Genomic DNA, 21,462 nt, shown 5'->3' with positions numbered 1-21,462 from the left:
TGCTTGGTTCTAGGACACTTCCCCGAGGAACTCCTGCAGTGATGTCCTGAGGATGAGGTGATTGACCCCCCAGCCACCACAACCATCTTCCTTTGTGTCAGGTCTGATTCCAACCAGTGGTGGATTTCCCCCGAATTCCCACTGATCATTATGGAAAGTGTTGGTGTGTGGCAGTGACGCGATGCAAAGGCTTAAAATCACTGCTGGTGGTTGGCATCCGTCTGTCTCGAAGGACAATGGGTGATGATGGTCATCATCACAAGCCTGGGCTGACGGAATGGAGATCCTGAGATGCCCAGGTGCCAAGATCCCCCTCTCTTTCTTTCTTTTTCAATCTTTTTATTAATATCAACATGATAAAATTAATACATAGTTATTGGGATTACAAAATTACAAAATTAAAATGAACATAAGAGGATACACAAGCAATAAGTACAATATAGTTAAGTCTTCCCAAATCATGAATGATACAAATATCATAGAAACGAAACAAAAATAAAACTAGGTATATCATGTTGAAAAAAACAGAAAAGAGAAAAAGAGAAAAAAATATTATTACCCCAAGAAAAACTAATCTAACAAACTAATCACTAACTAATAAAGAAAAAAAAGGAGAAAAGGAAAAAAAATGGGCTGTTTATAGTATCTATAAAAAGACAAAGAATCATCAGTGTCCCCAACTCCGATCCTCTCATCATATGTATAATCAAAACCGGAAAAACAAATAGGATTGGAACAGGGTCAAATTACATCATGTGAAAATATTGAATAAATGGCCTCCAAGTCTTTTCAAATTTAATAGAAGGGTCATATATGACACTTCTAATTTTTTTCCAAATTTAGACTTAACATAGTTTAAAAAAACCAATGAAATATGGTAGGGAGATTAATTTCTTTCCAATTCAACAAAACATATCGTCCAGCCATTAATGTAAGGAATGCAATCATCCGACAAGTAGAAGAAGATAAATGAATTGACTCCATCGTTGGAAAACCAAAAGTTGCAGCAATAGGATGAGGTTGTAAATCAATGTTCAACACCATGGAAATAATATCGAAAATGTCTTTCCAATATTTTTTCAAAAGCAGACATGACCAAAGCATATGAGTTAAAGAAGCTATCTCAGAATGACATCTGTCACAAATAGGATTTATATGGGAATAAAAATGAGCCAATTTATCCTTGGACATATGAGCCCTGTGCACAACTTTAAACTGTATCAATGAATGTTTAGCACATATAGAGGATAAATTAACTAATTGAAGAATAGTAAAGTTAAGTTCTCTTTCCCAATCATTTTTAATCTTATAAAAGGTCTCTGAACGTATTTTCATAATTATATTGTAAACATTTGATATTAAACCTTTCTGAAAAGGATTTAGTTCTAACAATTTCTCCAAAATACCCAAAGAATCTAGATTTGGAAAGGTAGGAAGTACAGTGTTTAAAAAAATCCTAATCTGTAAATTTCTCGAAAAATGAAATCTAGGCAAATTATATTTATTAGATAATTGTTCAAAAGACATAAAACAATTATCCAAAAAAAATCAGAAAATCATAGTATACCTTTAGTGTTCCAAGCTGAATAAGCTTGATCCAGAATAGAGGAATGAAAAAAGAAATTGGATACAATAGGAATAGTTAAAACAAATTGATTCAACCCAAAAAATTTCCGAAATTGAAACCATATACATAAAGTGTGTTTAACTATCGGATTGTCAAATCGCTTATGCAATTTAGAAAGAGCAAAGGGAAGTGAAGTCCCTAAAATAGAACCCAATGAAAATCCTTGTACAGATTTAGTTTCCAGATTTACCCAGTGAGGGCTAGGAAATAAATCCAAATCCCTTAACCAACATTTCAAATATTGAATATTAATTGCCCAATAATAAAATCTAAAATTAGGCAATGCCAATCCATCTTCCTTCCTTGTCTTCTGTAAATATCTTTTACCAAATCAGGGATTTTTATTCTACCATATATATGAGGAAATTTTTGAATCGACATTGTCAAAAAAGGATTTCGGAATAAAAATTGGTACCGCTTGAAATATATATAAGAACTTGGGTAAAATAATCATCTTAATAGCATTAATCTGACCTATCAGAGATAAAGACAATGGTGACCAAACATTTAGTGAACAAACATTTAATCTGATCAATTAAGGGTAAAAAATTAACCTTGAATAACTCCTTATGATTTTTTGTAATTTTAATCCCTAAGTATATAAAATAGTCATTAACTAATTTAAAAGGTAAATTTCCATAAATTGGAACCTGTCTATTTAAGGGGAACAATTCACTCTTATTAAGATTCAGTTTATACCCGGAAAAATTACTAAACTGAGCCAACAATGATATAACTGCAGGAATGGATTTCTCAGGATCAGAAATGTATAATAACAAGTCATCTGCGTATAATGCTGATTTATGTAGATCCATCCTGCGAGTAATGCCAAAAATGTTAGGTGGTTCTCTAATAGCAATTGCCAAAGGTTCCAGAGCAATATCAAATAATAACAGACTAAGAGGACAGCCTTGCCCAGTACCCCGAAATAAACAAAAAAAGAGAGATCTTTGATTGTTAGTAAAAACCGAGGCTACTGGAGTATGTTAAATCAATTTAATCCAGGATATAAATGTCTTTAAGTCTTTTTCCTCTACTCTTTCTCCTTGGTTATGCAGGGTTTTTTGAAGAAGCAATTAGACTAGGTAAACTACCACAATCTTTTTATAGAGCTTCCATTTCTTTAATATTGAAAAAAGATAAAGACCCTACTGACTGTGCATCCGATAGACCAATATCCCTATTGCATGTAGGTTCCAAGATCTTTTCCAAGTTACTGGCGACCAAGCTGGAGAAGGTATTACCTCAAGTTATCTCAGAGGAGATTATTAAAAATCGCTATTATTTTTTCAATATTAGGAGATTATTGAACATTGTTTATACTCCTTCACGCTGCACCACAGAATGTGTCATTTCATTAGATGCGGAGAAAGCATTTGATAGAGTTGAATGGCCATATTTATTTACTGTGCTTAAGATCCCCCTCTCAGCCTCACCAGTGTCATCTAAAGGAAAGTCTAGGAAACACTACGTATGGCACCGGCTTGGCTTCAGGAGCTGCCGGAAGGATGTTCAGTGATGTCCAGCCGCATTGAGGGCTCCCCTCCGGATTTTCTGTCTGGGTTTACTCCCGTAGCATTTGTCTCTCCTGAGGCTGCCCACAAGGCAGAGGGGCTCTTTACCCGTAGCTGGGTATCTGGTTCACAAGCACCAGGGCGTGTCCACACACTGGTGGGCCTGCGTGCTACCTGTGCAGGGGCCAGACCCCCTCCCTGTCCTCTGAGTCCGAAAGGAGTCCAGTTTCTGTGTGCTGCCGGCGAGGAGGAGCAATGTGAGGCTTGTTGTTGGAGAGGCTACGTACCGTCAGGGAGAGACTGACACATTCAGCTCTCCTGGAACCAGGGTGGATAACTCACCACAACACTGAACTGATTCTATGATCCACACCCTCAGTTTTAAGCACTCCTTACAACTCATATTCTCAGTATTATTTTTATCTGGAGTTTGTCTTCGTTTGCAAATCGGTGTTTGTCAGTCTGTGCCTGTTCATGTAGTTTCTCATGGAGTTCTGTTACATTTTTTTTATCCCCCTGCAAGTTAGTATTCAGTTACACATACTGCCTTGAAAATAAATGTACTTTCAACTTTGAATATTTAAAAGACAGGTAGGTACATGGATAGGAATGATTTAGAGGGATATCAGTCAAATCTGGCAAATGGGACCGCCTCAGGTGGGTGTCTTGGTCAGCATGTGTGAATTGGGCTGAAGGGCCTGTGTCCATGCTGTAGAATGCCATGACTACCATGAGCTAAATGATTTCGACTTGAGCACTGGCGAGGGGGAGAGGCGCAATAGCCAGTAGGTGCAGGAGTAGGCCATTTGGCCCTTCGAGCCAGCACCACCATTCTCTGTGATCATGGCTGATCAGATACAATCAGTGCCCCGTTCCTGCCCTCTCCCCATATCCCTTGACCCCGCTATCTATAAGAGCTCTATCTAACTCTTTCTTGAAAGCATCCAGAGAAATGGCCTCCACTGCCTTCTGAGGCAGAGCATTCCATAGATCCACAACTCTCTGGGTGGAAAAGTTTTTCCTGAACTCCATTCTAAATGGCTTAACCCTTATTCTTAAACTGTGGTCTTTGGTTCTGGATTCACCCAACATCAGGAACATGTTTCCTGCCTCTAGCGTGTCCAATCCCTTAATAATCTTATATGTTTCAATCAGATCCCCTCTGATCCTTCTAAATTCCAGTGTAGCTCACCAGGGTAATTGGCAGTGGGGGCAGGGGGAGAGGTGGGCAGTGGGGAGGGGTAGGGGAGAGGCAGTGTAGCTCACCAGGGTAATTGGCAGTGGGGGCAGGGAGAGAGGTGGGCAGTGGGGAGGGGGAGGGGAGAGGCAGTGTAGCTCACTAGGGTAATTGGCAGTGGGGGGCAGGGGGAGAGGTGGCATATCTCACCAGTGTGAGAGTAAATGATCAAACAACTGCAGGTGCTGGAGGTCTGCAGTGAAAACCAAAACTACCAGAAAGAGCAGGTCAGGTGACATCTGCAGGAGAGACAAGAGTTACTGTTTCAGGTCAAAGAGAGATGTCAGAAACAGCAGCTGCTGGAACTCCTGCCAACACCCACAAAAAGCTGGAGGAACTCGGCAGAACTGGCAGCATCGATGGAGGGGGTTGAACAGGAACGTGCTGCTTTCAGATTGAGAAGGCTGAGGAGGGAACAGAGGGAAGAGCAGGGTTTAGGGACCCTTCCTCGCCCTGCATATAAACAAGCTCCCACGTATTACTAAATCCAGTCTGATCCAACCAACGACTCCATCTCCCCACATTGAAGAATTGTTCTTTCTTATCAATCTCGTGCTTTTAGACAATAGACAATAGGTGCAGAAGTAGACCATTCGGCCCTTTGAGCCTGCACCGCCATTCTGAGATCATGGCTGATCAATTACTATCAATACCTGGTTCCTGCCTTGTCCCCATTTCCCTTGATCCCCCTATCCATAAGATACCTATCTAGCTCCTTCTTGAAAGCATCCAGAGAATTGGCCTCCACTACCTTCCGAGGCAGTGCATTCCAGACCCCCACAACTCTCTGGGAGAAGAAGTTTTTCCTTAACTCTGTCCTAAATGACCTACCCCTTATTCTCAAACCATGCCCTCTGGTACTGGACTCTCCCAGCATCTGGAACATATTTCCTGCCTCTATCTTGTCCAATCCCTTAATAATCTTATATGTTGCAATCAGATCCCCTCTCAATCTCCTTAATTCCAGCGTGTACAAGCCCAGTCTCTCTAACCTCTCTGCGTAAGACAGTCCAGACATCCCAGGAATTAACCTCGTGAATCTACGCTGCACTTCCTCTACAGCCAGGATGTCCTTCCTTAACCCTGGAGACCAAAACTGTACACAATACTCCAGGTGTGGTCTCACCAGGGCTCTGTATAAATGCAAGAGGATTTCCTTGCTCTTGTACTCAATTCCCTTTGTAATAAAAGCCAACATTCCATTAGCCTTCTTCACTACCTGCTGCACTTGCTCATTCACCTTCTGTGACTGATGAACAAGGACTCCTAGATCTCTTTGTATTTCTCCCTTACCCAACTCGACACCGTTCAGATAATAATCTGCCTTCCTGTTCTTACTCCCAAAGTGGATAATCTCACTTATTCACATTAAACGCCATCTGCCAAATATCCGTTCCAGTATTGTAGAGGTACAATTACCACGGAGCGATATTTGTGTATTTTCCCACTTAAGGATAAAATTGACTTATGAACATCTGTTATAACAGAACCTGGATTACTAGTAGGTATTTCTGAACTTCCTTGTTATTTATTGACATACAGAGCGGCGTCTGCCCCTTCCAGTCGCGCTGCCCACTAAACCCCCGATTTACCCCCAGCTTAATCACGGGACAATTTACAATGAGCAATGAACGGACTGCGGGAGGAAACTGGAGCACCCGAGGAGACCCACACGGCCACCGGGAGAACAGACAGTCTTCTCGCAGGCAGCTGGCGGAAAGGAACCCGGGGGTGCTGTACGACGGCTGTGCTAACCACAGATTTCAGGACGCTGGTGAGAGGTTGCACACGAATAAGGAGCAGAAATTGGATCCTTCGACCCCACCTGTTCCCCCCATTCCGTCACGTCACGGCTGGTCTCACGGTAACCTTCTCTCTGCACTCATACAGACCCTCATATCGGTTTGTCTCCCCCACGCCTGGCCACGTTGCCTTACCGTTGTTCAAAGACTCTGCTCCCACTGGCCTGAGGCTCAAAGGCTCATAGAAACACGGCAGAGCGCCAGGATCTAGAGCAATAGACAGTCTCACAGTGAGTCCAGCAGCATCATGGCGGGGAGAGAACCGTGGACAACTCCGGTTGAACACTATTATAGAAAACAGAAGTCACATCGCTGTCTTAAATGGACGCCCCTCAGTTTCAAATAGCCACTTTGATGGTCTCACAGCCACTATGCCAGGACCCTCAGGACCTTTCACTCCGAGCCTCATTCATTCTTCTTACCTTTCCAGACTTTTCTGCCCGACGACTTGCCTCTAACATGTAAACGTACAGCACAGGGACAGGCGTCCCGGCCCACCCTGTTGTGTAGAACAAACCAGGCCGGTGATTAAATGCCTGAGTGAACTAATCCCTTCCGTCGACATCATTTTCAGCAGCTTCACACGAGCGTCTCTTAAAAGCAAATTGCCTCCAGTAACCCCCTTGGTACCAACCACCCTCTGCGTGAAATCACCCCCCCCCCACCGTAAATACATTTCAATCGCCAAAAGCGACTGTCACCGCGAACATACCGGCTCCTGCCCAGGCGGAGGCATTACTAACCGTGGCGGCACTTGGGGACGCGCTGGTGCCTGAGCAGGAGGAAGGCCTGCGTGAATCCCCTCCCGCACACGGCGCAGCTGGAGGGCCTCTCCCCGGTGTGCACCAGCTGGTGCTTCAGGGGCCTGGAGAACATTCCCGCGGGCCAACAGCCTCTCCCCGGTGTGCACCAGCTGGTGCTCCAGCCTCTCCGCGTACCTCCTGAACCTCCTCCCGCACCTGGAGCAGGTGAAGCACCTCTCGTCACTCCGGCTGCGGTGGTGCTCCAGCAGGTGGGACGAGCTGGTGAAGCGCTTCCTGCACTCGGAGCAGGTGAAGGGCCTCTCCCCGGTGTGGACGGTCTGGTGTTTCAGGGGCCTGCAGAACCTTCCCGCGGGCCAAAAGCCTCTCCCCGGTGTAAGCGTGTCAGCGAGTTCCCCGCTTGCACGAGTAACTGAGTCTCTTCCCCCCAGTGCACACACTTGTCCGCTTCCCTCGTGTGTCTCCAGGTTGCATTTGATCTGCTGAAGCTTTGAGCCCGCACAGAGCAGAGTTCCCAGCTGTTGCGACTGGCCCCGTCTTCACGCTGTCCCTGTGAAAACGCTTCACCCTCACCCGGGTGTGTGTGCGCGCAGGTAACAGTGAATGTGTGGGCGAGGGAGTGTGTGTTTTGCTCAGACCGCTGTCTGAAATCTCACTGACGGGACAGGTGAACCGGCCTCCTGTTATGTACAGAGGTTCTGGTCGATGGACAGACTCTCCCAGCGCTCCTCAGCCAGAGCCGTCCTCTCTGGTACCCTGTATAAAAAAAGGAAGTTACAGCAGCTGAGGGAAACTTTCAAGCAATTTTTCACTCCTTCGCATCCCCATGGCTTGAAAGCTCACCCTTCAATGAAATTAAGCTTTGCAGTTTCCCAGTCACCTCCGGCTGACGTTCCAAACGCACACGGCGGGCAGGTTAATTGGTCCCATGGGTGTAATTGGACGGCGCGGAAGGGCGCGTTACTGCTCTGTATATCTAAATCTAACATCTACAGTACGAGAGCTGAGAGTAAGGCCAAGCTTTACGAAAAGTTAGGGTGGTTTCTGCCTTTGGGCTCTTTTCTGGGTGACCCGTGCAGTAGTTCATGTGGCAGGAAACACAACACCGTCCGTCAGCAGAGCAAGCAATGGCAGCCCGATGGCTGGTTTCGGTGAAAAAGCCAGTGAGAGGTAAAGATTAGCTTTATTTGTCTCATGTAGTCCGGTTTTAAGACTGAGCTACTGAAGGCCAGTGACAGCTTACTGGTAGTTCGATTGAAAGCATTATTATGAACTCCTTTCCTGAGGTAAATTGTGGTGAGTCATCAGTGCAAACAGTGAAGAGGTGAGCGAGTTCGAGGGATGAGCCGTGCTGGGGGCTGCTGATGGAGTCGGAGTGAGTGATTTGGAGGGGAGGAGTCGAGGCAGAGTACTGTCGATGCCCATCTAACTGACCCGGCTCAATGGCTCCTAGGACCGAGCAGATTTCGAGAGGTCGAGAACAACTTTGGGATGGGTGGTGTAGTCTAGACCCAGAGTGAAACACTGGACAGTGTGGTCTCGGCCCAGAGTGAACCACTGGACAGTGTGGTCTCGGCCCAGAGTGAACCACTGGACAGTGTAGTCTAGACCCAGAGTGAACCACTGGACAGTGTGGTCTAGACCCAGAGTGAACCACTGGACAGTGTGGTCCAGACCCAGAGTGAACCACTGGACAGTGTGGTCTAGGCCCAGAGTGAACCACTGGACAGTGTGGTCTAGACCCAGAGTGAACCACTGGACAGTGTGGTCTAGACCCAGAGTGAACCACTGGACAGTGTGGTCTCGGCCCAGAGTGAACCACTGGACAGTGTGGTCTAGACCCAGAGTGAACCACTGGACAGTGTGGTCTCAGCCCATAGTGAACCACTGGACCGTGTGGTCTAGACCCAGAGTGAACCACTGGACAGTGTGGTCTCAGCCCATAGTGAACCACTGGACCGTGTGGTCTAGGCCCAGAGTGAACCTCTGGGGGGCGTGGTCTAGGCCCAGAGTGAACCACTGGACAGTGTGGTCTAGACCCAGAGTGAACCACTGGACAGTGTGGTCCAGACCCAGAGTGAACCACTGGACAGTGTGGTCTCGGCCCAGAGTGAACCACTGGACAGTGTGGTCTCGGCCCAGAGTGAACCACTGGACAGTGTGGTCTCGGCCCAGGGTGAACCACTGGACAGTGTGGTCCAGACCCAGAGTGAACCACTGGACAGTGTACTCTAGACCCAGAGTGTACCACTGGACAGTGTGGTCTAGGCCCAGAGTGAACCACTGGACAGTGTGGTCTAGGCCCAGAGTGAACCACTGGACAGTGTGGTCTAGACCCGGAGTGAACCACTGGACAGTGTGGTCTAGACCCAGAGTGAACCACTGGACCGTGTGGTCTCGGCCCAGAGTGAACCACTGGACAGTGTGGTCTTGGCCCAGAGTGAACCACTGGACAGTGTGGTCTTGGCCCAGAGTGAACCACTGGACAGTGTGGTCTCGGCCCAGGGTGAACCACTGGACAGTGTGGTCTCGGCCCAGAGTGAACCACTGGACAGTGTGGTCTCGGCCCAGAGTGAACCACTGGACCGTGTGGTCTCAGCCCAGAGTGAACCACTGGACAGTGTGGTCTAGGCCCAGGGTGAACCACTGGACAGTGTGGTCTCGGCCCAGAATGAACCACTGGACAGTGTGGTCTCGGCCCAGAGTGAACCCCTGGACAGTGTGGTCTCGGCCCAGAGTGAACCACTGGACAGTGTGGTCTAGACCCAGAGTGAACCACTGGACAGTGTAGTCTAGACCCAGAGTGAACCTCTGGGGGGCGTGGTCTAGGCCCAATTAGTTTTTCGCATGCCAATAGCTACTTGGAGCCACAGGTGAGAGCTCAGTGTCCAGGTGTGGTCCAAAGGTGAGTGAGCTGGACAGGTCAAGCCCCCTCACCAGAGGTGCTAGCCATCCCTGGACACTCCAGTTTTGAAATACACTGTAATTAATTATGTGTCAATGAATATAATCCATAAGATTTTAAATAATAAACATACCACAACCTTTATTCAAAACATTTTGGAGCTTCAACGTATTTACATTGCCGGTGTTTCAAGTTATGACACTGTTACAAATTGCAACAATAATCACAGAATGGAAGTCAGTAGCTCATAGTTAATAAACCACCAGCCTGCAGAATGCTGGTGCCATCTAAGTTTAAAAGTTTATAAAACATGAAATATTTTCTTTTATATTGTACCCTTCAATTAAATAAAATCAAGAGTAAGTGATTTTTCAATTTTCAGTCTATTTATATTCTGCATGTAAAAAACACATATAAAGTGCTGTGATGTTTTCAGGCCATGTAAAACTTTCACTGATGAGGGATCACCAGCTCCCTGCTCAGAGCAAAGGTTGAAGCACACAAATGTAAAAAAAAATAGAGGGAACATTAGGAGTGGTATTACTTCTGGGCTGAGCTCTCTAGGTAGACATAAGCTCAACGAGTTAAATGGACCCCTTTATGTTGCAAGGAAATGCAGAAGTCAGGCATTAAAAGGTTTCAGTAGGTAACCGCTCATCCCACACCAGATTCAGTGTGAGGTGGCAATGGATCCCCCAGACACTCAGGATTTGGTGTGTAGTGGTTTTGGAACCCTGGGCCCCGCAGGATTCAATGTGTGTTGGTGATGATGTAACCCCCCGGTCCTCAGCGTTCTGCGTGTGGTAGTGTCAGAACCCCTGGGATGCTCAGGATTGGGTGTGTGGTGGTGTAAACCAGGGCCCATCAGGATTCCCTGGGTGGTGGTGATGTAATCCCGAGAAGCCCAGAATTCTGCGTGTGGTGATGTCGGCATCCCCTGTCCCTCAGGATTCGGTGCGTGGTGGTGACAGATCCCATGGGTGCTCAGGGTACAGGGTGCGATGGCGAGGTAACCTTGGCATCCTCTGGATTCCATGCGTTGTGACGTTGTCACCTCGGGACCACTGGGATTCGCTGTGATGGAACCACGTAATGGAGTTGTAACTCTGGGATTCACTAAGGGGTACTGTTAGAACCCTGAGATGCACTGATGTAACCTGGATTTCGCGTAGTGGTTATGTAACCCTGGGGCCCTCAGGATCTGGTATGTGGTCCCTTCAGGACTTTGAGTGTGATGGTGATGTAACCCTGCCAAAGTATATTGTGTTCAGTTCTAGTCGCCTTATTATATGAAGGAAGTCAAAGCTTTAAGTGCAGAAGGTGCAGTAGAGATTTACCCAGTCAACACAATGCTGTGGATGAAAGGGCATGTAGTGTTCTGTGTTCTAACACCTCAAGGATGCACGCTCAGCCCATTGCTCTACTCTCTCCTTAATCACGATGCTGCAGCTAAGCATGGTTCCCACGCCATCTGTAAACTCACTGATGACACAACTGCGGTTGACGGGCCCCCAGACGGCAACAAGGAGGCGTACGGGAGTGAGACAGATCAGCTGGGTGAGTGGTGCCACGACGCCAACCTCGCACTCAACATCAGCAAGACCAGGGAATCGATTAGGGACTTCGCGAAGGGGAAGCGGAGGGAGCACTAATCCTTGGTGAGGGGTCAGCGGTGAAATGGGTGAGTGGCTTCATGCCCCTGGGTGTCGACATCTCAGAGGATCTGTCCTGGGCAGTAATGAAAAGAGCACGTCGGCGGCTCCACTCCATTCGGATTTTGAGGAGGTTTGGTACGTCACCAAAGACTCTTACAGTCCGTGTACGTGGACCGTGGGTGGAGCACTCTGAACGGATGCACCACCAGTCGACGTGCAGCCTCCAGGAGGCCGCAAACTCTCGACACTGTCGAGGACATCCTCAAGAAGCGATGACTCTGGAGGTGACATCCATTACGAAGGACCCTCACCGAACGAGACATGCCCTCTTCGAACAAGACATGCCCTCTTCTCATTGTGACTATCGGGGAGGTCTGAAGACCCACACTGAAAGATTCAGAAGCAGTTCCTTGTCGTCATCAGGTTTGTGAGTGGCCCGTGACTGCTAGAGAAATATATAACCAGGGCAGTAACAAACTCATTTACGGCCATGTTGTCTTTGCAGTGGAATGCTTCTGGAATTCAACAAATTCCACACCGTACATGTATCGGTGATTCTCAGAGTGTAGGGATAAAAGGACCACAAGTCATAAGAGTAGAAATAGGCCATTCTGCCCATTGAGTTGGAACTGCCACTATCAGGGTTGATTTATTCCACCCTCCCCCGATCTTACTCTCCTGCCTCCTCCGCATAATCTCTTATGCCCTTATTGATCAAGGACCTTTCAACATCCACTTTAAACACATCCAAAGATTTGGCCTGTCTGTGGCAGTGATTTCCACAGATTCACCACCCTCCGGCTAATGAAATTCCTCTTTCTCTCTGTTCTATAGGGACATCCTCCTATTCCAAGGCTTTGCCCTCTGGTCCGTGACTCTCCTACTATCAGAAGCATCGTCCCAATGTCCATTCTATCTAAGCCTTTCAATAATCAGAAGGCTTCAATGAGATCTCCCTCATTTTTGAAACTCCAGTGAGTATAGGCCCTTTCTGAGGCTGTGTACAATGTGACTGGACAAAATGGGTGTGTAAGTCACTGGTTTAAAAGCTTAATTTCTGTCTCTTGCCAGCATTTCATTCCAAATGTGTTAATAGAATTTAAATCCACCTGCTGTCATGATGGTGCTTGAGCTTTTGCCCAGATCATTCATTCAGTGAGGGAAATGCACTTTGGAGGCTCCATATCCCAAATACAACTCAATATTGGTCAGGTCCCTCTTCTTCACCATTAATAACTCATTGTGCAGAGCCACAATCCTAATGTCCTTCTGACGACAGTCCAGAAACAGCTACTATTCATCCTATCACACACATTCCCTTTATTCTACATATCCATCTCCCACCTTCTTTCTAAGTCAGCAGTTCCCCACCTTTTTAATGTTATGGAGCCTTAACATTAACCGAGGGGTCCGTGGACCCCAGGCTGGGAACCCTGGCTGTAAGTGAAAACCAACCTGAAACTCTCTCTCTCTCTCTCTCCACTCCCCTCGGTTTTGCCGAGGGCGTTGTAGATGTATTTCTATTTCCACAGATGCTGCCCGACCTCCTGTTTTTTTCCAGCATTTTTGTTTTAGTTCCACATGACAAATGCTGCTGGACTTGGGAGGTGTTTCATTTCTGTGAATTGACCCGTGGCACCAAAAGGAATGGAATTCCACTCCTGTCAATCCTTTCACAGCCGTTAGGAGTGTCCCAGAGTCCTCCACAGCCACTGTAGTGAGATAGGAATCCACTTCTGCACGCAATCCAACAGGGCAAAAAACACTGATTGGTATTCAAAAAGAGAAAGATGAATGGCAGAGAAAAGTGGCGCTCCAAATGCCGGGAAAGTTCCCTCTCCTACCGACAGAAGCCATGGAACTCTTCAGTTTCTTCCTCAGAAGGCTGAGGAAATTTGGCAGGGCCCTCACCAACTTTTACAGACGCCCTTCTGAAAGTGCAACATCCACATGCTTCACATCTTAGCAAGTTCTGTAGAAAAAGCCTGCTTGCTTTATCATTCGATCTTTATCACTCGTGATTAGATTTGATAGCGGTAGAGAAAATTATGACGGTAAATGCAAGCAGGCTGTTTCCACTGGGGTTGGGTTAGGGTAAAAGGTGAAATATTTAAGGGGAACCTCTTCACTCAAAGGGTGGTGAATGTGGAACGAGTGAACGTGGTTGACGTGGTTTATTTAAGAGAAGCCTGGAGGACTATCATTGAGGTGCAGATCGATCAGATTAGGCAGAATAACAGTTTTGCACAGACTAGAAGAGCCAAATGGTTTGTTTTTGTGTTGTAGTGCTCTATCACTTTGTAGAATGATCGTTCGATGTGACTCTTCATGAAACGACAGAGAGTTGTGAAGACAGCCCGGGGCATCATGCAAACCAGCTCATCCTCCGCTGACTCCATCTATCAACACTTCCGGTGGCTTCAGGAAAGCAGCAGACAAACCGAAGACCCCTCCCACCTGGTTATTTTTTATTCTCTCCTCTCCCATAGGGCAGAGGATACAAATGCCTGAAAACATATGTCACCAGGTACAAGAGCAGCTTCTATCCCACTGTTATAAGAGACCTGAAATGACTTCCACATGATGAAAATGAACTCCTGACCCCTCAATTTACATATGAACAAGCCTCGGTTTAAACTACCATTCTATGACATTCTCTCGGTAAATATAACACTAGGTACAGCACTCTCTCTGTAACTGTAAGACTATGTATGAATATGACATTCCCTCTGTAATACTCCATATGACTACATAACACTCTCTCTGTAATTGTAACACTACATCCTGTAGGACGCTGACACTCTCTGTAATTGTAACACTATGTAAGACACTGTCATTCTCTGTAATTGTAACACTGACTCTCTCTCTGTAAAGGCACCACTATGTACAACTTTATGACACTCCATCTGTAACTGTAACACTATGTATGAATCTGTGAAACTCTCTCTGAAACTGTAACACCATGGATGACTCTGTGACACACTGTTACTGTAACACTACGTGAAACTATGACACTGCCTGTAATGTAACATTATGTATGAATCTATAGCACTCTGTAACTGCAACACTATGCACGACTCTGACACTCTCTCTGTAATGTAACATTATATATGACTGTCACATTCTCTGTAACTGTAACAGTACGCATGAATCTATGACACTCTCTCTGTAACATAACACAAAGTATGACTTGCTGGCACTCTGTAACCGCAACTCTATGACACTGTGTCTTTCACTGTAAAACTACATACAACTCTGTGACACTCTCTATAACTTTAACACTATGTACAAATCTATGATGCTCTCCCTGTAACTGTAACACCACCTATAACTTTATATTTTTTGCGTAACTTTAAAACTATGTGCAACTCTATGACACTCTCTGTAACTGTAACTCTCTGCATGACTCCATGAAACTCTCGCTGTAATGCAACACTACATACCACTCTGTGATGAACTCTCGGTAACTGTAACACAACATATGACTCTGTGACACTCTCTTTATAACACTACATAGAATTTTCTCATGTTACCATTTCAGAGAGGGTGTCACAGAGTCATAAATAGTGTTACAGAGTGTCACAGTCTCATACATCGAGTTACAGTTCCAGAGAGAGGTCCATAGTCATATGTAGTGTTACAGGGAGCATCATAGAGTTATACATTGTGTTACAGCTTCAGAGAGTGTCATAGCATCCTACAGAGTTTTACAGTTAGAGAGTGTCATATGTAGTGTTTCATTACAGAGAGAGTGCCATAAGTCATATATAATTTTACAGTTGAAGAGAGACTGTCTTTGAGTCAAAAGTTGTGTTACAATTACAGAGACAGTATCATAGTCATATGTCGAGTTATGTTACAGAGAGAGCGCCATAGAGTCATACGTAGTTTTACAGTTCTGGAGAGGGTAACAGAATCATACTGTGTTACAGTTACACTATGTTGTACACGGTCATAGAGTTGTACATGGTGTTATAGTTACAGTGAGAGTGTCATAGAGTCACACACCTTTACAATTAAAGAGAGACTGTCTTCGAAGTGTACGTTGTGTTACAGTTACAGAGAAAGTTTCATAGTCATATGTAGAGTTATAGTTAGAGACAGAGTGTCATGGAGTGTATGTAGTGTAGTGTTGGAATTACAGAGTATGTATGTCATCATACAGTACAGTTTTACAGCTGAAGAGAAAGCGTCTTCAAGTCATACGTAGTTCTAGTTATGGAGACTGTGTCAGAGTCATATGTAGTGTTACATTACAGCGAGAGCGTCATTGAGTTGTATGTAGTTCTACAGTTACAGAGAGACTTATTGATTCATATGTAGTTTTACAGTTTTGGAGAGAGTCATAGAGTTTGACTGGGTTTTACAGTTACACAGAGAGCATCACAGAGTTGTCAGTTGTGTTACAGTTTCAGAGAGAGTGTCATAGAATCATACGCAGTGTTACATTACAGAGAGAATATCATAGAGACATAGTGTTGCAGTTACTGAGAGTGTTATAGATTCGTACACAGTGTTACAATTTTGGAGAGAGTGATGTAGAGTTGTACTCAGAGTTACAGAGAGACTGCGTAGAATCGTACATATTGTTACTGTTACAGACAGTGTCCTGGAGTCACGTGTATTTTTACAGTTTCAGATAGAGTGTAAAGGATAGTTTTACTGTTACAGAGAGAATGTCTTCTGTCATAGGTAGAGTATGACACTGTGTCTGTAACTGTAATACTATGTGTGACTGCGATACTCTCTGTAACTGGAACACCACACATAAATCAGTGACACTCTCTCTGTAATGTAACGCTAGTTATGACTCTATGGCATTCTGTCCTTAGATGCTGTACTAATTATGACTCTATGACACTCTCTCTGTAACTGTAACACTATGTATGACCCTGACACTCTCTCTGTAACTGTAACATGATGTATGACCCTGACATTCTCTCTGTAACTGTAACACGATGTAAGACTGACACTTTCTCTGTAACTGTAACACGATGTAAGACTGACATTCTCTCTGTAACTGTAACATGATGTATGACCCTGACATTCTCTCTGTAACTGTAACACGATGTAAGACTGACACTTTCTCTGTAACTGTAACACTATGTATGACCCTGACATTCTCTCTGTAACTGTAACACGATGTAAGACTGACATTCTCACTGTAACACTATGTAAGACTGACACTCTCTTTGTAACATGATGTATGACCCTGACACTCTCTCTGTAACTGTAACATGATGTATGACCCTGACATTCTCTCTGTAACTGTAACACGATGTAAAACTGACACTTTCTCTGTAACTGTAACACTATGTATGACCCTGACATTCTCTCTGTAACTGTAACATGATGTATGTCCCTGACATTCTCTCTGTAACTGTAACACGATGTATGACCCTGACACTCTCTCTGTAACTGTAACATGATGTATGTCCCTGACATTCTCTCTGTAACTGTAACACGATATAAGACTGACATTCTCACTGTAACACTATGTAAGACTGACACTCTCTCTGTAACTGTAACATGATGTATGACCCTGATACTCTCTCTGTAACTGTAACATGATGTATGACCCTGACATTCTCTCTGTAGCTGTAACACGATGTACGACATGACTACCTTCTACATTCATGTTTTTATCGTGTATGATGTGGAAGTACTGATGTAAAGAATGATCTGTCTGGATGACATGGATGGAACCACTTTTTGCTGTAAATCAGGACACGTGACAATTGTGAACTCTTTACCATCTCACTGGACAATGCACCCTTGGCGTGCCACACCCCCTTTCAGGGGGTATGTCTGAACTCACACAGCACTTCTGTTTCTGTTTCTGTTTCTTTTTCGCAGTATCTGAGTACTGCGAAAAAGCTTTTCACATTTAAGAGGCGCCAGTAAAACCACATCTGATACCAAACCTTGCAAGCAGCGGACAGCCCCAGTTTAAGGGATTGCTGTGGTGTGAAACCCAAAGTGCCAGAGCTAGCCTCCACAAACCGCACCTCGGGTTGTGTGGGGAAACCGTCAAGTGGTGGCTGGCAGTCCGAGAAACATCGACTGAAACAACAGACAGCATCAGTACAGTCAAACAATGCAGCATCGCAAGATGAGATGCACTGAGCTGGGAGGAGGACATGGTCGTTATCTTGGAGGCTGCACGTGCTGAACTTTGAAGCAACACACAGGGTTCTTGGTGAGGTGGGGAGGGAAATGGACAGTTGACATTTGGGGCTCAGACCCTTCATCTACTTTAAAGAGAAGAAGGAGGCAGCAGATTTAAAAGGGGAGGGGAAGGGGTGCAGCAGGAGCTGGGAGATGTGGATCCAGGTGAGGGACTGATAGGCAGATGTGGAGAGGATTAGAGAATGGGACGTGTTATGAGCTGAGAGGTGATGGGTGTATCCAGGTGAGGGGACTGATAGGCAGATGTGGAGAGGATTAGAGAATGGGACGTGTTATGAGCTGAGAGGTGATGGGTGTATCCAGGTGAGGGGACTGATAGGCAGATGTGGAGAGGATTAGAGAATGGGACGTGTTATGAGCTGAGAGGTGATGGGTGTATCCAGGTGAGGGGACTGATAGGCAGATGTGGAGAGGATTAGAGAATGGGACGTGTTATGAGCTGAGAGGTGATGGGTGTATCCAGGTGAGGGGACTGATAGGCAGATGTGGAGAGGATTAGAGAATGGGACGTGTTATGAGCTGAGAGGTGATGGGTGTATCCAGGTGAGGGGACTGATAGGCAGATGTGGAGAGGATTAGAGAATGGGACGTGTTATGAGCTGGGCTGTGACAAAGGGCTGATGGTAATGGAACCCGACAGATAAGGAAGGCAAAAACACAAGAGATTCTGCAGATGTTGGAAATCCAGAAAAACACACACAAAATGCTGGAGGAACTCAGCAGGTCAGGCAGCATCAATGGAGAGGAATAAACAGTTAACATTTCAGTCCAAGATCCTTCACCAGGGCAGAAAACGAAGGTGGAGCATGCAGTACAGGGAGGGAGGTGGACGATGGAGGGAGGGGAGATGGGAAAGGGATAATTGTGATTTATTTATCGATTGAGATACAGTGTGGAACTGGCACTTCCGGCCCTTCGAGCTGCACCGCTCAACAATCCCCCAATTTAATCCTAGCCTAATCATGTGACAATTTACAACAACCGCTTAACCAGCTAACCAGTATGTTGTTAGACTGCAGTAGCAAACCAGTCACCGGGAGAATGTACAAATTCCTTGCAGGCAGTGGGAGGAATTGAACTCACCGGTGCTGTGAAGCATGGTGCTAGCCACTACAATACCGTGCCACCCACAAGTCCCATTGATCGGGAGGGGGGGGAGAAGAGGGACAAAGGGATGTGGAGAATCCACGTTTACATTGCCAGACTGGATTACAGCTTGGACTGAATGCCTCCCAGTTACGACTGATGAAACCTCGGGGGATTCGACAAGGCCCCATCCTTGAACTCAAGTCTGTTTGTTATTAACCAACCCCCTCACTCTGATAAAAGATCATCAGTCTGAAATGTTAGCCGAGCGGTTCTTCCTGTCCAATTAATAAAACAGTACAGCTGAGGTACAGACCACTCAGCCTACGCTGTCTGTACTGGACACCCTGTCAAATTAAACTAAATCTCTCCTGCCCGTACATAATCCATACCTCTCCAGTGCCTGCATATTTGTGTGTCTATCCCAAAGCCTCTTAACCACCTCTGCTTCCACCAGAGCCTTGCAGCTTGTTCCAGGTAATATTCCACTCTTGATGTGATATTAAAAAAATGGGCTCTGTCCATCCGCTTTAAACACTCCCCCCTCACCGTAACTGTGTGCCCTCTGGTATTCAACATTTTTACCCTGGGAAAAAGATTCTGTACCCTATCTATGCCACTCCTAACTTTGTAAACTTCTATCCGATCTCCCCTCAGTCTTTGACGCCCAAAACAACAACCCAAGTTTGACCAAATTTCCTTCTAGCTCACACTGCCTGACCCAGGTAGCATCCTGGTAAACCACTGTTGTGCCCCATACAAAGCCTCCACATCCCTCTTGCAACAGAGCAAATGATACTCCACGTGTGAGCTGAGCAAAGTTTCACATCACTGTAACAACGCCCTGATCCGTACACTTTATTCTCTGGCAAGCATTCTACACACCCGTTACCACTCTATCTCCTTGCAAGCTCACTTTCGGGGGGGATATGGACTTGGACCCCCCCAAGAACCCTCCACCTGCCGTACGGTTAGGGGTCCTGAACACTTCCACTTCCAGCTGTGGCTGTGATTTGGGGATGCTCCATTCTCAACCATTCCAATTACCCTTCAGGATTCCCACTGTATGCCAATCGCCCTGTTGTTAGTAACATCTCCAAACAGAAGAATTATATTCAAAAGGGAGCTCGATCCTGGGGTGAGACGGATCAGGTTAGATAGGTAGAAAGCCGGAACAAGGGCTCAGTCACGTTAATTATAAATGCTGGAACAGGCTCAAAGGGCCAAACGGCCTCATGTGTCCATTTCTAGAATTTTTTATTAAATTCATATTTTTAATTGAAGGGGATTTTACTGTGAAAGAAAAATTTAAATCGATTTAATCTAATAGGGCAGCTCACAAACTGTGTTCCATACAGGGACAACCGCCAACCATGAGCCACACTGAACAGTTATTAATTCAGAAATGTTCTCTCAAAAAAATTTATTTGACTGACGCCCAGGACAATGAGCACCAGCCAGCAGCAACGACTGTCATTGTGAATAAACTCTGGCTCCAGTCTGGGATGCGGTTCCACTCCGGGCATCACCAACCACCTCAAGCGACGGTCAGGGAGAACAAACTCCAGCTCCAGTCCGGGATGCGGTTCCACTCCGGGCATCACCAACTGTGACTGCCACCGTGAACACACTCCGGCTCCTTGTCGGGCTTTACTAACCGTGGCGGCACCGCCATCACTTGTGGACGCGCTGGTGCCTGAGCAGGAGGAAGGCCTGCGTGAATCCCCTCCCGCACACGGCGCAGCTGAAGGGCCTCTCCCCGGTGTGCACCAGCTGGTGCTTCGTCCTTTCCGCGTACCTCCTGAAACTCCTCCCGCACTCGGAGCAGGTGAAGCACCTCTCGTCACTCCGGCTGCAGTGGTGCTTCAGCAGGTGGGATGAGCGGGTGAATCCCTTCCTGCACTCGGAGCAGGTGAAGGGCCTCTCCCCGGTGTGGACGGTCTGGTGTTTCAGGAGGTCACTGGACTGCCCAAAGCACTTGCCGCAGTGCGAGCACCCAAAGGGTCTCTCGCCGGTGTGGGTCTGCCGGTGGATCCGCACCTCCGCGGGACTCTTGAAGCTTTTGCCGCAGTCCGGACAACCGAACGGCCTCTCCTCGGTGTGAACCCGCTGGTGCTTCAGCAGGTGGGACGACTGGGTGAAGCCCTTCCCGCAGACAGGGCAGGGGAACGGCCTCTCCCCGGTGTGGCTTCGCCGGTGCCTGACCAGATGCGAGGAGTGGGTGAAGCCTTTCCCGCAGGCGGAGCAGGTGAACGGCCTCTCGCCGGTGTGGACCCGCTGGTGGGTCAGCAGGGCCGAGGACTGGGCGAACCCCTTCTTGCACACGGTGCAGGGGAACGGCCTCTCCCCGGTGTGGGTGCGGCGGTGAACCTCCAGCTGGGACGGGTAGCTGAACGCCTTCCCGCAGTCCCCACATTGATACGGTTTCTGCTCTTTCAGCCTCTCCAGCGTGGATGGCCAAGTGAAGCCTCTTCTCCAGCAGAACACATGCACCAGTTCCCCCTGTGGTGAGTGCAGAGATGTTACATCAGGTGACATAACCGCTGGAATACACTCAGACATAGCCCTACAGCTTAAAACTGGCCCCTTGGCCCAATGCATCTGTGCTGATCCATATGCCTAGCTAACCGAAACCCAGGCCTGCAGTAATCCCATAATTCCCCCTTGCTGCCATGAACATCGATTT

At 46.5% G+C, this 21,462-nt stretch overlaps 2 protein-coding genes across 18 annotated transcripts in view; both read right to left on the bottom strand.

The window, feature by feature from the left end:
* LOC132381576 (uncharacterized) overlaps positions 1-20,451 on the bottom strand; it is a 30,454-nt gene extending 10,003 nt beyond the window's left edge. Inside the window, exons 1-6 of the mRNA XM_059951071.1 lie at positions 20,435-20,451; positions 17,426-17,564; positions 8,901-9,521; positions 6,924-7,468; positions 6,603-6,679; positions 6,316-6,465 (exon numbers count right to left, since the gene is read on the bottom strand). Coding sequence (XP_059807054.1) covers positions 6,316-6,465; positions 6,603-6,679; positions 6,924-7,468; positions 8,901-9,521; positions 17,426-17,564; positions 20,435-20,451 — 1,549 coding nt within the window. The remainder of the gene's footprint in view (positions 1-6,315; positions 6,466-6,602; positions 6,680-6,923; positions 7,469-8,900; positions 9,522-17,425; positions 17,565-20,434) is intronic.
* Positions 13,948-21,462, bottom strand: part of LOC132381630 (gastrula zinc finger protein XlCGF17.1-like) — a 36,610-nt gene continuing 29,095 nt past the window's right edge. For 9 of the 17 annotated variants that reach the window (XM_059951182.1, XM_059951185.1, XM_059951183.1 and 6 more), the window contains one exon: positions 13,948-21,278. In XM_059951182.1, the coding sequence (XP_059807165.1) occupies positions 20,451-21,278 (828 nt within the window). In that variant the 3' untranslated portion in view covers positions 13,948-20,450. The remainder of the gene's footprint in view (positions 21,279-21,462) is intronic. The other 8 variants (XR_009508086.1, XR_009508085.1, XR_009508088.1 and 5 more) reach the window with 3 other exon arrangements.

This window comes from Hypanus sabinus, chromosome 26 (genome assembly GCF_030144855.1).
Source record: "Hypanus sabinus isolate sHypSab1 chromosome 26, sHypSab1.hap1, whole genome shotgun sequence".
NCBI classification, from domain to species: domain Eukaryota; kingdom Metazoa; phylum Chordata; class Chondrichthyes; order Myliobatiformes; family Dasyatidae; genus Hypanus; species Hypanus sabinus.
The sequence above is the reverse complement of the archived record's forward strand: the minus strand, read 5'-3'. Positions and strand labels throughout refer to the sequence as shown.